The 14,198-nt window shown below is 36.7% G+C and overlaps 1 protein-coding gene across 1 annotated transcript; it reads left to right on the top strand.

Annotated features, from left to right (window-relative positions):
- Positions 1-4,669: 4,669 nt before the first annotated feature.
- On the top strand, positions 4,670-8,277 carry LOC113301911 (ATPase family AAA domain-containing protein 3-like). Its single transcript, XM_026550746.1, has 6 exons — positions 4,670-4,972; positions 5,056-5,151; positions 5,652-5,762; positions 5,835-6,144; positions 7,011-7,101; positions 7,706-8,277. The coding sequence occupies exons 1-6, from the start codon at positions 4,670-4,672 to the stop codon at positions 8,031-8,033; spliced, it is 1,239 nt and encodes a 412-aa protein (XP_026406531.1). The 3' UTR covers positions 8,034-8,277.
- Positions 8,278-14,198: the final 5,921 nt, after the last annotated feature.

The following is a 14,198-nucleotide window of genomic DNA, read 5'->3' as shown; positions in this document are numbered from 1 at the left end:
TACTCCGTAAGATTCCTTCTGTCTTGAGTATATGAACGACTATCCTATTCATTTTCTAATGGTCATGTTAGTCGTATGCTCCGTAAGTTCTCTTATGTCGAGCATAATCAATTAAGTTGATCACTTTTGTGTTTAACTTGATTGCGTATTCCGATTGAATTAATCATGTGTTTACTTGTGATTAATATGATTGAGTTTTTGGATATAGAAAATAATTCTCATGGTTTTTGGTTTCCAATAAAAAATTCTTATTTTCTTTTGAAATTAAGGTCGCTCTTGTTGTTCCCTTGGGAATGACATCAAATGGGGGAGAGTTCTTTTGAACTTGTGCTTAATGGTCATATTGAGGGGTGTGTGGCTGTGGAATTTTAAATGGGTTATCTTGTATTTTTTATACCTTGATGAATGCTTTAGCTTCGGCTATATGATTGCATCTAATAGATGGTATGTATTTTTTTATTTTAATCATGAAATGTCTCTTATGGAAATTTCATTATGATCCCGTTCTTGTATCTTTGCATGTTTTATTGATAAAAAGGGGGAGAATGAATATGTAGTTCACACTACAAATACATATGGTTTTCGGATCATTGTGTGAGGAGGAGTGGTTTCCATGTGAGATGGAGTATTGACTAAGGGGGAGTGATACATAACCATAGTATTATTGTTAAAGTTGTGATACAATTGGACTTTGACACTGTATAAGAATGATCGAGACCGATGCTTTCTCATTGTTATAGCTACGGATCTTCAACAACGGGTGATGCTAAACTTACAACCTTTGGGATCATTGGAGTACTTGGAAGTGACGAAGATTTCGAGGAATGTTGAAGATTAGACATGTGGAATAGGAGCTACTAAAGTTTCTTTATTTTTTTTTGTATTCCATATGTATTGATAGTATTGTCACTAAAATTGACAAAGGGGGAGATTATTAGAGCATTGCTCGGTCGAACTCGCATGCGTTGCTATCTCAAGCATGTTTGTCAATGTTAGTGATCAAAACTATAAGTCTTGATTTCTAGTCTACTATAGCTAAGTCTCGGATTAGGATAGAAAGTGTAGTTGAGCTCAAGGACTTCATGGAGATTCATCATACAAGAAGAAGAACTACTCAAGGAACCCGGTGGAACTTCTCGACAAAAAGGTATGTGAAGACTTGAACTTATCTGTCACTCAAAAGTCTATCTACTCTATCTCCTACTTCTTGAGAGAAAAAGTCGTATGCTATATATAGACTTAGATTATACACATTTGGTATTTCGAGCCGAGTATACCTCGTCTATCTATATCTCGAAATATGTGTTGGTAAGCGTTTCGCTTCGACCGTGTTTATCTTTACCTAGTGACGAAAGTCATGATATGTTTCAATCACTTTGAAAATTGCTTTGACGAGAAATGGTGTAACAACTGTATAACGTCCTTTAAGAATGTTTCAATGGTTGGAATGAGAGTTTAGATTACATAACCAATGATGGACATAAGTATTGTTGTGGAAACACATATGTGCATAAGTCCTATTCCTTGAACAAAGTTTGCGAACTTTGTTGATCAAGAGAAACCGGAAGAATGGATTGTTGCCAATTCCGCGAACTGCCGAACTTCTCATCCCGAGAAATTCTGCTGGGGTTGACAAACTTGTTACGTGAGTACCAGTCCGCGAACCCAGACCGCGAACCAGCGGAAAGTCTTTGCCGAGATTTTCTGTTGAAGTTTTTAAACTCTGCCCGGTTGCTTAAGTCCGCGAACCTAGTGTGCGAACTTAAGAAAGTTATATATCTGAAGATGATTTCTGAACTTGAACTTATAAAGATTAAGGAATGCAAATTGCAAACCGTGGCTATAAAGTTCATGAACCGATTCAAGTGAATCAAATCATCTTTGCTTCAATTGTATCTTGTGTAGTACATAAGATTTCCTTGCAATTGAACAACTCTCTAACTAGTTCATTTGAGTCACTTTAACTAGTTATGGTGAAGAGGAATATGGTTGGTATGAAATGCTCATATGCCTAACCTTTTGGTTAATTATTATTGAACCAACAATGTACATGTTTGGGTACGGTTAACAAACCTAGAAGCGTACATTTCATTTCTGTATAACAAGCTAAGTTTTCGATCTAACGGTTGAGAAATATTAGCTTGAATCTAAATCAGGTTTTCATCTAACGGTGGATATTGTTTGCTTTGTGACCAAGGCGAAACCCTGATTTGAAAGACTACATAAGGGGACATCTAGCAACTCTGCAAAACTAATCCCCACACCTCACGTGTGATACTAGTTTGCGTGCTAGAGTTGTTTCTCCTTTAACCTTTGGTTTTCTTCTTCTAAAACCAGGTTAACGACTTAAAAACTTCATTGGGATTGTGAAGCCAGACCGATACTACTTTTATCGTAGTTGTGTGATCTGATCTTGCATCTTTTATCGTACGAGTACAATCTGATTGATTGGCTTGAGATTAATATCTCTGATAGGCAAGATATAAAAAGTAGTCACAAATATCTTCGTCTCATTGTTTGTGATTCCGCAACATCTTGTTTCGCTACCATGCGATTAAGATTTTTGTGAGGTGATTGATTTATCTAGGTTGTTCTTCGGGAATATAAGACCAGATTATCAATTGGTTCCTGTTCACCTTGATTATTATCAAAAGACGGAACAAAAACTTTAGGGTTTTCTGTGGGAGACAGATTGATCCTTTGATAGACTTGTCTGTGTGAGACAGATTTGTTTATTGCTAAAGCCTGCGATTTTGGTTCGTAGCAACTCTTAGGTGGGTGAGATCAGCTAAGGGAATCAAGTGCGCAGTAACCTGCTGGGATCAGAGGCGTAGGGAGTACAAACTGTACCTTGGATCAGTGGGAGGACTGATTGGGGTTCAACTAAAGTCCAGTCCGAAGTTAGCTTAGAGTAGGCTAGTGTCTGTAGCGGCTTCATACAGTGTGTGTTCAATCTGGACTAGGTCCCGGAGTTTTTATGCATTTTCGGTTTCCTTGTTAACAAAATTTCTGGTGTTTGTGTTATTTCAGTTTCCGCATTATATTGTTTTATCTTTATAATTGTAATAATACAGGTTGTGCGTTATATCATCAATTAGAGTAATCCAACCTTTGGTTGTTGATTGTCATTGATTGATCCTTGGATATTGGTCTTTGGTACCATCCAAGTTATTCCTTGTGTTTGATTAAAGACTCGCTGATTTCTATTAGCTCGAGTAAATCAAAACAAGAGAGAGATATTAACTCTTTGAGATACTTTTATCTAGATTGAGTCTGACTGTCTAGTTGATTCTCTAGAAAGTATTTCCGAGTTAGTCCATACAGATTGATAAGCAAAATATTGGGTGGTGTTGTTAGACCCCCGCCTTTTCAGTTATTGTTTCGTCTTTTGATAAATCAAGGCGATTGATACTCGGACTTATATTCCCAAAGAACAGCCTAGTAATATCAATCACCTCACAATGATCTTAACCGTATGAAAACGGAACAAGATATTGTGGAATCACAAACGATGAGACGAAGATGTTTGTGACTACTTTTTATCTTACATATCGGAGATTGAATCTTGAGCGAATCTTAGAGAAGATAGTACTCAATACGGTAAAACAAAGTAAGATCTGAACACGCAACTACAGAGAAAATATGTGGATCTGGCTTCAGAATCCCAATGAAGTCTTTAAGTCGTTAACCTATAATGGTTTTAGAAAAACCTAGGTTAAAGGAGAATCGACTCTAGTCGCAACTAGTATCACACAGGAGGTGTGGGGATTAGGTTTCCCAGTTGCTAGAGTTCTCTCTTATATAGTCTTCAAATAAGGGTTTGCAATCAATGTTACCTTGGTAACAAAGCATTCAATATTCACTGTTAGATGAAAACCTGATTAGATTCAAGCTAATATTTTTCAAACGTTGGATCGAACTTAACTTGTTATACACAGATGAAATGTGGGTAACCGTACCTAAACGTGTACACCTTGTTGGCTCAACAATAGTTAACCGAAGTTAGCCATATGAACACTTTCGTATCAACCTTGTTCATCTGAATCACAACTAGTTCAAATGACTTCAAATGACTCGAATGAAACTAGTTCTAGAGTTGTTCAATTGTTTATATTCTCATAAAAGTATACAAGACACAACTGAAGCAAAATCTATTTTGATTCACTCGAATCAATTCACGAACATTATAGCCACGATTTGCAAAAAATTACATTCCTATTATATAAATATATTTATTCATGAACAAACCGATTTTATAACTCAATCCACTCGGGAAAGAGGTTGGGAAGAGCTTCAGAAGCCGGTCTTAGACCGCGGTTTTCACGGAAAGTCGGTGTCACTAATCCTTGTAACGGGGCCAATAGGCAATAACACCACCCTAGGCTAACCAGGTTTAGTCAGTCGGTTAGGTAATTGTCACTCGTCTTCTCAATCGTGCCAACATTGAGAAACCCTACAAAACCTTTCTCTCTCTTGAGTGTTAGTCCGAACCGAAGAGGTATTTTTTTCCTCATTAAACCCTTACTTGCTTGTCAAGCTCTCTCTCGCTCTTTTCTTCTTTCTCAAACCAAAATCCAAACATAAACAAAATCTACATTACGGTTTAGTAGTCCTAGGGTTCCATTTACAACATAGAGAAAGTCCAACCCCCAATTTTGTTCGGAGAAAAATGGCAAAAGCTTGTGCATTAGGGATTGTATCAGCATTAGCTTCAGCAACTTTAGGTGTTGAGTATGCTTATGCTGATGGTCCTTTTAATTTTGGTCCATTTTCATCTTCATCTTCTTCACCGTCTCCTCATCCTCCTCCCGAAGCTGCTCCTTCATCTGATACACCAAAAGAAGAAGAATCATCATCTTCTAAAGTTCGAAATGATAATCCACGAACCACATCTGCTGGGTTCGATCCTGAACCACTTCTGAAAGGAGCTGCAGCTCTTAGAGAAATTAGTACTTCTCTCAATGCTAAAAAGGTTCTCTTTGATTTTGGAATTTTTTGTGTAATTGGTCAAAACGAATATCTTGATTAAAATTTGATCTCTGTGTGTTTGTATAGGCGTTTGATCTGATGATGAAGCGGGAAGAGACAAAGATGATTCAAGCTGCAACCAAGAAAGCTGAAATGGATGCGATGAGAGCTCAATTTGAAACTGTAAGTGCTCATATAATCATTTTAGTGTTTCGGGATTAGATCTATTCTTCTTAGTCAAATTGTCAGAATGCTCATCCCAATGGAACAAAACTAAAGAAACTGGAAATTGAAGTTGTTAGAGGTAAATGTTGTAATGTCCACTGCGGCAAAACACTCTATCTGCTATTATTTTCAACTTTTGATCCGTATGTGATGAATGGCGGTTAGTTTTTTAGTTGAATGCACCTCAATGTCTTTAGATGGCAGAAGTGAATCAGTGTCCAAGTTTTCTTTTTCTGTGTGTGTGTGTGAGTGGACAAAGGCTCCTCCATTCAGCATAACAGATTGGTTTATTTCAGCAAAAGTAAAACAACCCCTTCCTAATGAGGGAATGGCTTATAGGAGTAGGTTATAATCAGTGTTAAATAAAGGAAGCAGATTGTCAAATCTAATAGAGCTCTTATCATAATTTTGAGCATGCTTTCATACTTAAGCTTATGGTGTTTCTGTTTGTCATTCAGGAGAGACAAAAGGTACTATCTGAGGAAAAGCAAAAATTGAGTCAACAACAAGCACAAAATAAAGCTCAAATGGCTCGTTATGAAGATGAGCTGAAGAGGAAAAGGATGCAGGCATGTTTGTACCTTCGGAATTGGTTGTAAGTAGTCTTTTTGGAACAGGAATTAACCCTTGTGTTTATGCAGGCAGAGAATGAATGGCATAAAGCCAGAAATCAAGAGTTAGTGAAAATGCAAGAGGAGTCAGCTTTGAGGCTACAGGCTGCTAGGCAGGCAACAGAACAGCAAATTCAAGCTCAGCGTCTGCAAACAGAGAGAGAAAAAGCTAACATATTAAGAGAAAATATTAAAAGTGAGCAAGAAGCAAAAGCAAGAGCCAACGCGCTTCATAAACAACTAACTGAAGATTTAAGTAAAAGGGAGCTAATAGATAGAGCAAAACTTGAGCAAGAGAAGTGGGTTGCTGCCATTAACACAACTTTTGAGCATATTGGAGGTGCACTCTCAACTTGGCCTAAATATATCTCCGGAGTTATTTTTTCCAATTAAACAAAATTTAGGTAAACATGTTTTGGCTGGTTCCTGATCTGACTCTTTTGTGCATGTGGTAGATGAATTTTGTTTTCTGTAAAGCGAATAACAGAGCTATTTGCTTTGAATATGCTTTCCAGGATAATTTTACTTTGATATATAGCTTATTGACTGCCTTTTTGTGCTAATGTCAGTTAATCCTGTGCTAATGTCTTTTGCTGAAACGGATCAAGTAACATAGTTGACCTAGTTCTTAGCATGAGTTCCTGAACTTCAGTGTTAAGAAGTCTAATACTTGAACATGATACTTATTCCGTACACCAGAAACTTTGTTCTTATCGTGGATCGCTATGAGCAAGAAGTACAGAATGGAGTATTTTTTTTATTCATTGGATTTTCACTCCTTTGGCAGGATTGGGTAGAAGAATTTACAGCATCTTTGATATTTTTAGCTTGTGAGGTAGCTTATGGGGTGTGCCCAGACTGAGAAGTTAACTGAATAGTACTGCTTCGTCAAACTCCATATGTGTTGTCTGCTAGTATAGACAGTCAGATGTCCTACAATGCACATCAATAATTTTAAGATAATCTGATATGGTCAGCATTAAGATAATCTGTAGCAAGGATAATTTTGGAAGTGTGGCTATATGATATACCATAACATGGAAGTGTCACTCTAATAGTATAACTCATAAGTATTTCCTGAAATGTAACCTGTACAACATGTTGATTTTACCATAAGGTTTTGCATTCATGCTATCTGTCTACACTTGTAGTCACTTTGAGCCACTTCCTTATTTGGCAGAATGGTAACATTTCTGTATTCTGCAGGTGGTGTGAAGGCTTTATTAACTGATCAAAATAAGCTGATCGTAGTGGTCGGGGGAGTTACAGCTCTGGCAGCTGGGGTTTACACAACTAGGTATTGGCGCATGCTTATGAGCTGTTTCATGCTTTGTAGTATGCTAGCTATAAATTTATTAGTATGCAATGCATGTTGTTATGGATTTGATATTGGTCGTAACTCGTCAACCTACTAGTTGGTTTTGACTTAAATCTGCTCATTTTCTTCTCACGTTCATTTGTATGAGATAACAAACAAAATTGGAAGACTCTTGTTTATCATTGTGAATAGTTATTTTGCGTGTTTGAATGGGAATAATCACTTGTTGTGGTTGGAAACACGAAGACTTTGCTTTACCATTTGTTTCATTTGTAAGTTGAGTTTGTTGTTCACCTCTCAATCTGTTCATCTTGAAGCTCTGAAAGTTCTTTTCTGCAATTTACTTAGTTCCTCGTAATTTCATGGACTAAATGACTAGTTTAAGTCATTCGGCAACTCAGCATCCACTTGCACCTTAGGTCTTCTACCTCCTCAGTCAAAGGGAACAATTGAAAACAGATGTTGGTTTTCTGCTAGCATTTCCGTAGGCTGATAAATCTAGACTTGATGTGTTTGTTAGAGAATTTAAATTTGTTGGAACTGTGCTAACTGGGATTCCTTCATGTATATTCTCTTTGTGCAGAGAGGGTGCAAGGGTGATTTGGGGATATGTTGACAGAGTTCTCGGACAACCATCCTTGATCAGAGAGTCCTCGAGAGGAAAGTACCCTTGGTCAGGGATTTTTTCTCGTGGAATTAGCTCTCTATCACAAAAGGCTGAAGGTGTGAAAGGGAATGGTTTTGGTGATGTGGTTCTTCATCCTTCACTTCATAAGCGAATCGAGCAACTTGCTGGTGCAACTGCAAATACTAAATCCCATCAAGCACCTTTTAGAAACATGCTCTTCTATGGTCCTCCTGGAACAGGGAAAACTATGGCCGCCAGAGAACTTGCACGAAAATCTGTATGAGATCTATCCTTTTCTTGTTATGTTTGGACTGAAACTCCTTCTCTACTACTAAATTATTCTCTAACCTGTATACTTTTGGTTACTAGCACAGTTTGGACCTTGTACAGATTATATACAATGCCGCTATTTAAGCATTTCCATAAATACTGTTTCAACTTAGATTTGAACTAAAGAATCAAAAGCATGAACGGATAGATTATTGGAAACAACTTTCTGATTGCAACAAAGCTACTTTTCTAAGCAATTTATTTTGTCGCTATTGTCAAAGGTTATTTCCAACTTGTGCATTCGTGTTGGCTTCTGCAAATTTATCAAATTTTCTTCTTCTGCTACATAGCTACCAGTACCTCATCACTGCTTCACCACCAGCGAGGCACTATTCCACCTCACGATATCCTCAGTAGTTCATATAGGCCCGATAAATCATTGAGCCCTATGTTATGAAAATTGGCCGAATCATTAGTCCCAGTACCTCTCTACCAATTTGTCTATATTTGTATATAATTTTTATAAATCTAAAAATCCTTCACCTTCACAAATCTTAGAGTTCGAACCTTTATTACTACAACCACCGAAAAATCTTTAAATCACCTTGGTCTCATAAAGTCTTACATCAATGATCTTCGCAAAGAGAATCACCTCTCCGATGTTGCAATGAATGTTGTTGATCACAAGCTCAAAGACCCCTTGTCTCGTGAGGATTCTGAACCGTCCATATGATCTTAGTTCGTGTTCGGGATAGCACTGGAGTCTGTTTTTTCTTTAGCTTGTTTTATTTATGTTTCCTAGTATGTCTTCTTTTTGGTTTAGTTGGAAGAATAACTAGTGCTTTGAATAGCAATGATTGTGACTACACGTAGCTATTATTTTTCATCTTCTTGTTTTTTTTAGGTTTATTGGTATTAAATTCTAAAAATATTTGGAGGATGATGGTTTGCAGTATTTAATATTTATGATTTGTTATATTGCAATTTGTTATGGGATATTGGTGTTTACGGTCGTGAACTATGTTGTCCCATATTTTGTCAAAAGTAAAGTCGTTCATGATCGTTATTCATGTATTGATTTAAGGATGAATAGACTTTTGACATATATAAAAGTTAAGCCTATATTGTCAATTCTTTGATGGGAGATAGGTTAAAATCTTTTGTGTTCAAGGATTATGTCTATTAAAAATCGTTATGCAAATAGTGATAGAAGATAGAATGAATCCTTGTGTATTCCACAATATTGATCTTCACTGATCCAGATTTTATGTAATACTGTGAGGCTCCGTAATGTGTCTTATGTTGAGCACGATACAACCAAGGTTGATTATTTTTTTTTATTAGCTTTGTTGGTTGTTCCGTAAGCTACTTTATGTTGAGCATTTTCTTGAACTAAATTAATCATCTTGTTGGTTATTTAGTTATTGCTCCATAAGTCTTTTTATGTCGAGCAAAACAAATGACAATTAAATTGATTACTTTTGTAATTAGTTTGATTGTGTATTCCAATTAGATTAATTATGGATTCTCTTGTAAATAATCTAGTTGAGTATTTTCATACTCCGTAAGATTCCTTCTGTCTTGAGTATATGAACGACTATCCTATTCATTTTCTAATGGTCATGTTAGTCGTATGCTCCGTAAGTTCTCTTATGTCGAGCATAATCAATTAAGTTGATCACTTTTGTGTTTAACTTGATTGCGTATTCCGATTGAATTAATCATGTGTTTACTTGTGATTAATATGATTGAGTTTTTGGATATAGAAAATAATTCTCATGGTTTTTGGTTTCCAATAAAAAATTCTTATTTTCTTTTGAAATTAAGGTCGCTCTTGTTGTTCCCTTGGGAATGACATCAAATGGGGGAGAGTTCTTTTGAACTTGTGCTTAATGGTCATATATTGAGGGGTGTGTGGCTGTGGAATTTTAAATGGGTTATCTTGTATTTTTTATACTCCTTGATGAATGCTATTAGCTTCGGCTATATGATTGCATCTAAATTAGATGGTATGTATTTTTTTATTTTAATCATGAAATGTCTCTTATGGAAATTTCATTATGATCCCGTTCTTGTATCTTTGCATGTTTTATTGATAAAAAGGGGGAGAATGAATATGTAGTTCACACTACAAATACATATGGTTTTCGGATCATTGTGTGAGGAGGAGTGGTTTCCATGTGAGATGGAGTATTGACTAAGGGGGAGTGATACATATCACCATAGTATTATTGTTAAAGTTGTGATACAATTGGACTTTGACACTGTATAAGAATGATCGAGACCGATGCTTTCTCATTGTTATAGCTACGGATCTTCAACAACGGTGATGCTAAACTTACAACCTTTGGGATCATTGGAGTACTTGGAAGTGACGAAGATTTCGAGGAATGTTGAAGATTAGACATGTGGAATAGGAGCTACTAAAGTTTCTTTATTTTTTTTTGTATTCCATATGTATTGATAGTATTGTCACTAAAATTGACAAAGGGGGAGATTATTAGAGCATTGCTCGGTCGAACTCGCATGCGTTGCTATCTCAAGCATGTTTGTCAATGTTAGTGATCAAAACTATAAGTCTTGATTTCTAGTCTACTATAGCTAAGTCTCGGATTAGGATAGAAAGTGTAGTTGAGCTCAAGGACTTCATGGAGATTCATCATACAAGAAGAAGAACTACTCAAGGAACCGGTGGAACTTCTCGACAAAAAGGTATGTGAAGACTTGAACTTATCTGTCACTCAAAAGTCTATCTACTCTATCTCCTACTTCTTGAGACAAAAAGTCGTATGCTATATATAGACTTAGATTATACACATTTGGTATTTCGAGCCGAGTATACCTCGTCTATCTATATCTCGAAATATGTGTTGGTAAGCGTTTCGCTTCGACCGTGTTTATCTTTACCTAGTGACGAAAGTCATGATATGTTTCAATCACTTTGAAAATTGCTTTGACGAGAAATGGTGTAACAACTGTATAACGTCCTTTAAGAATGTTTCAATGGTTGGAATGAGAGTTTAGATTACATAACCAATGATGGACATAAGTATTGTTGTGGAAACACATATGTGCATAAGTCCTATTCCTTGAACCAAAGTTTGCGAACTTTGTTGATCAAGAGAAACCGGAAGAATGGATTGTTGCCAATTCCGCGAACTGCCGAACTTCTCATCCCGAGAAATTCTGCTGGGGTTGACAAACTTGTTACGTGAGTACCAGTCCGCGAACCCAGACCGCGAACCAGCGGAAAGTCTTTGCCGAGATTTTCTGTTGAAGTTTTTAAACTCTGCCCGGTTGCTTAAGTCCGCGAACCTAGTGTGCGAACTTAAGAAAGTTATATATCTGAAGATGATTTCTGAACTTGAACTTATAAAGATTAAGGAATGCAAATTGCAAACCGTGGCTATAAAGTTCATGAACCGATTCAAGTGAATCAAATCATCTTTGCTTCAATTGTATCTTGTGTAGTACATAAGATTTCCTTGCAATTGAACAACTCTCTAACTAGTTCATTTGAGTCACTTTAACTAGTTATGGTGAAGAGGAATATGGTTGGTATGAAATGCTCATATGCCTAACCTTTTGGTTAATTATTATTGAACCAACAATGTACATGTTTGGGTACGGTTAACAAACCTAGAAGCGTACATTTCATTTCTGTATAACAAGCTAAGTTTTCGATCTAACGGTTGAGAAATATTAGCTTGAATCTAAATCAGGTTTTCATCTAACGGTGGATATTGTTTGCTTTGTGACCAAGGCGAAACCCTGATTTGAAAGACTACATAAGGGGACATCTAGCAACTCTGCAAAACTAATCCCCACACCTCACGTGTGATACTAGTTTGCGTGCTAGAGTTGTTTCTCCTTTAACCTTTGGTTTTCTTCTTCTAAAACCAGGTTAACGACTTAAAAACTTCATTGGGATTGTGAAGCCAGACCGATACTACTTTTATCGTAGTTGTGTGATCTGATCTTGCATCTTTTATCGTACGAGTACAATCTGATTGATTGGCTTGAGATTAATATCTCTGATAGGCAAGATATAAAAAGTAGTCACAAATATCTTCGTCTCATTGTTTGTGATTCCGCAACATCTTGTTTCGCTACCATGCGATTAAGATTTTTGTGAGGTGATTGATTTATCTAGGTTGTTCTTCGGGAATATAAGACCAGATTATCAATTGGTTCCTGTTCACCTTGATTATTATCAAAAGACGGAACAAAAACTTTAGGGTTTTTCTGTGGGAGACAGATTGATCCTTTGATAGACTTGTCTGTGTGAGACAGATTTGTTTATTGCTAAAGCCTGCGATTTTGGTTCGTAGCAACTCTTAGTTGTGGGTGAGATCAGCTAAGGGAATCAAGTGCGCAGTAACCTGCTGGGATCAGAGGCGTAGGGAGTACAACTGTACCTTGGATCAGTGGGAGACTGATTGGGGTTCAACTAAAGTCCAGTCCGAAGTTAGCTTAGAGTAGGCTAGTGTCTGTAGCGGCTTCATACAGTGTGTGTTCAATCTGGACTAGGTCCCGGAGTTTTTATGCATTTTCGGTTTCCTTGTTAACAAAATTTCTGGTGTTTGTGTTATTTCAGTTTCCGCATTATATTGTTTTATCTTTATAATTGTAATAATACAGGTTGTGCGTTATATCATCAATTAGAGTAATCCAACCTTTGGTTGTTGATTGTCATTGATTGATCCTTGGATATTGGTCTTTGGTACCATCCAAGTTATTCCTTGTGTTTGATTAAAGACTCGCTGATTTCTATTAGCTCGAGTAAATCAAAACAAGAGAGAGATATTAACTCTTTGAGATACTTTTATCTAGATTGAGTCTGACTGTCTAGTTGATTCTCTAGAAAGTATTTCCGAGTTAGTCCATACAGATTGATAAGCAAAATATTGGGTGGTGTTGTTAGACCCCCGCCTTTTCAGTTATTGTTTCGTCTTTTGATAAATCAAGGCGATTGATACTCGGACTTATATTCCCAAAGAACAGCCTAGTAATATCAATCACCTCACAATGATCTTAACCGTATGAAAACGGAACAAGATATTGTGGAATCACAAACGATGAGACGAAGATGTTTGTGACTACTTTTTATCTTACATATCGGAGATTGAATCTTGAGCGAATCTTAGAGAAGATAGTACTCAATACGGTAAAACAAAGTAAGATCTGAACACGCAACTACAGAGAAAATATGTGGATCTGGCTTCAGAATCCCAATGAAGTCTTTAAGTCGTTAACCTATAATGGTTTTAGAAAAACCTAGGTTAAAGGAGAATCGACTCTAGTCGCAACTAGTATCACACAGGAGGTGTGGGGATTAGGTTTCCCAGTTGCTAGAGTTCTCTCTTATATAGTCTTCAAATAAGGGTTTGCAATCAATGTTACCTTGGTAACAAAGCATTCAATATTCACTGTTAGATGAAAACCTGATTAGATTCAAGCTAATATTTTTCAAACGTTGGATCGAACTTAACTTGTTATACACAGATGAAATGTGGGTAACCGTACCTAAACGTGTACACCTTGTTGGCTCAACAATAGTTAACCGAAGTTAGCCATATGAACACTTTCGTATCAACCTTGTTCATCTGAATCACAACTAGTTCAAATGACTTCAAATGACTCGAATGAAACTAGTTCTAGAGTTGTTCAATTGTTTATATTCTCATAAAAGTATACAAGACACAACTGAAGCAAAATCTATTTTGATTCACTCGAATCAATTCACGAACATTATAGCCACGATTTGCAAAAAATTACATTCCTTATTATATAAATATATTTATTCATGAACAAACCGATTTTATAACTCAATCCACTCGGGAAAGAGGTTGGGAAGAGCTTCAGAAGCCGGTCTTAGACCGCGGTTTTCACGGAAAGTCGGTGTCACTAATCCTTGTAACGGGGCCAATAGGCAATAACACCACCCTAGGCTAACCAGGTTTAGTCAGTCGGTTAGGTAATTGTCACTCGTCTTCTCAATCGTGCCAACATTGAGAAACCCTACAAAACCTTTCTCTCTCTTGAGTGTTAGTCCGAACCGAAGAGGTATTTTTTTCCTCATTAAACCCTTACTTGCTTGTCAAGCTCTCTTCTCCTGCTTCTTTTTCTTCTCAAACCAAAATCCAAACATAAACAAAATCTACATTACGGTTTAGTA

This window comes from Papaver somniferum, chromosome 8 (assembly GCF_003573695.1).
Source record: "Papaver somniferum cultivar HN1 chromosome 8, ASM357369v1, whole genome shotgun sequence".
Lineage (NCBI taxonomy): Eukaryota > Viridiplantae > Streptophyta > Magnoliopsida > Ranunculales > Papaveraceae > Papaver > Papaver somniferum.
This window is presented reverse-complemented; position numbering and strand designations above follow the sequence as displayed.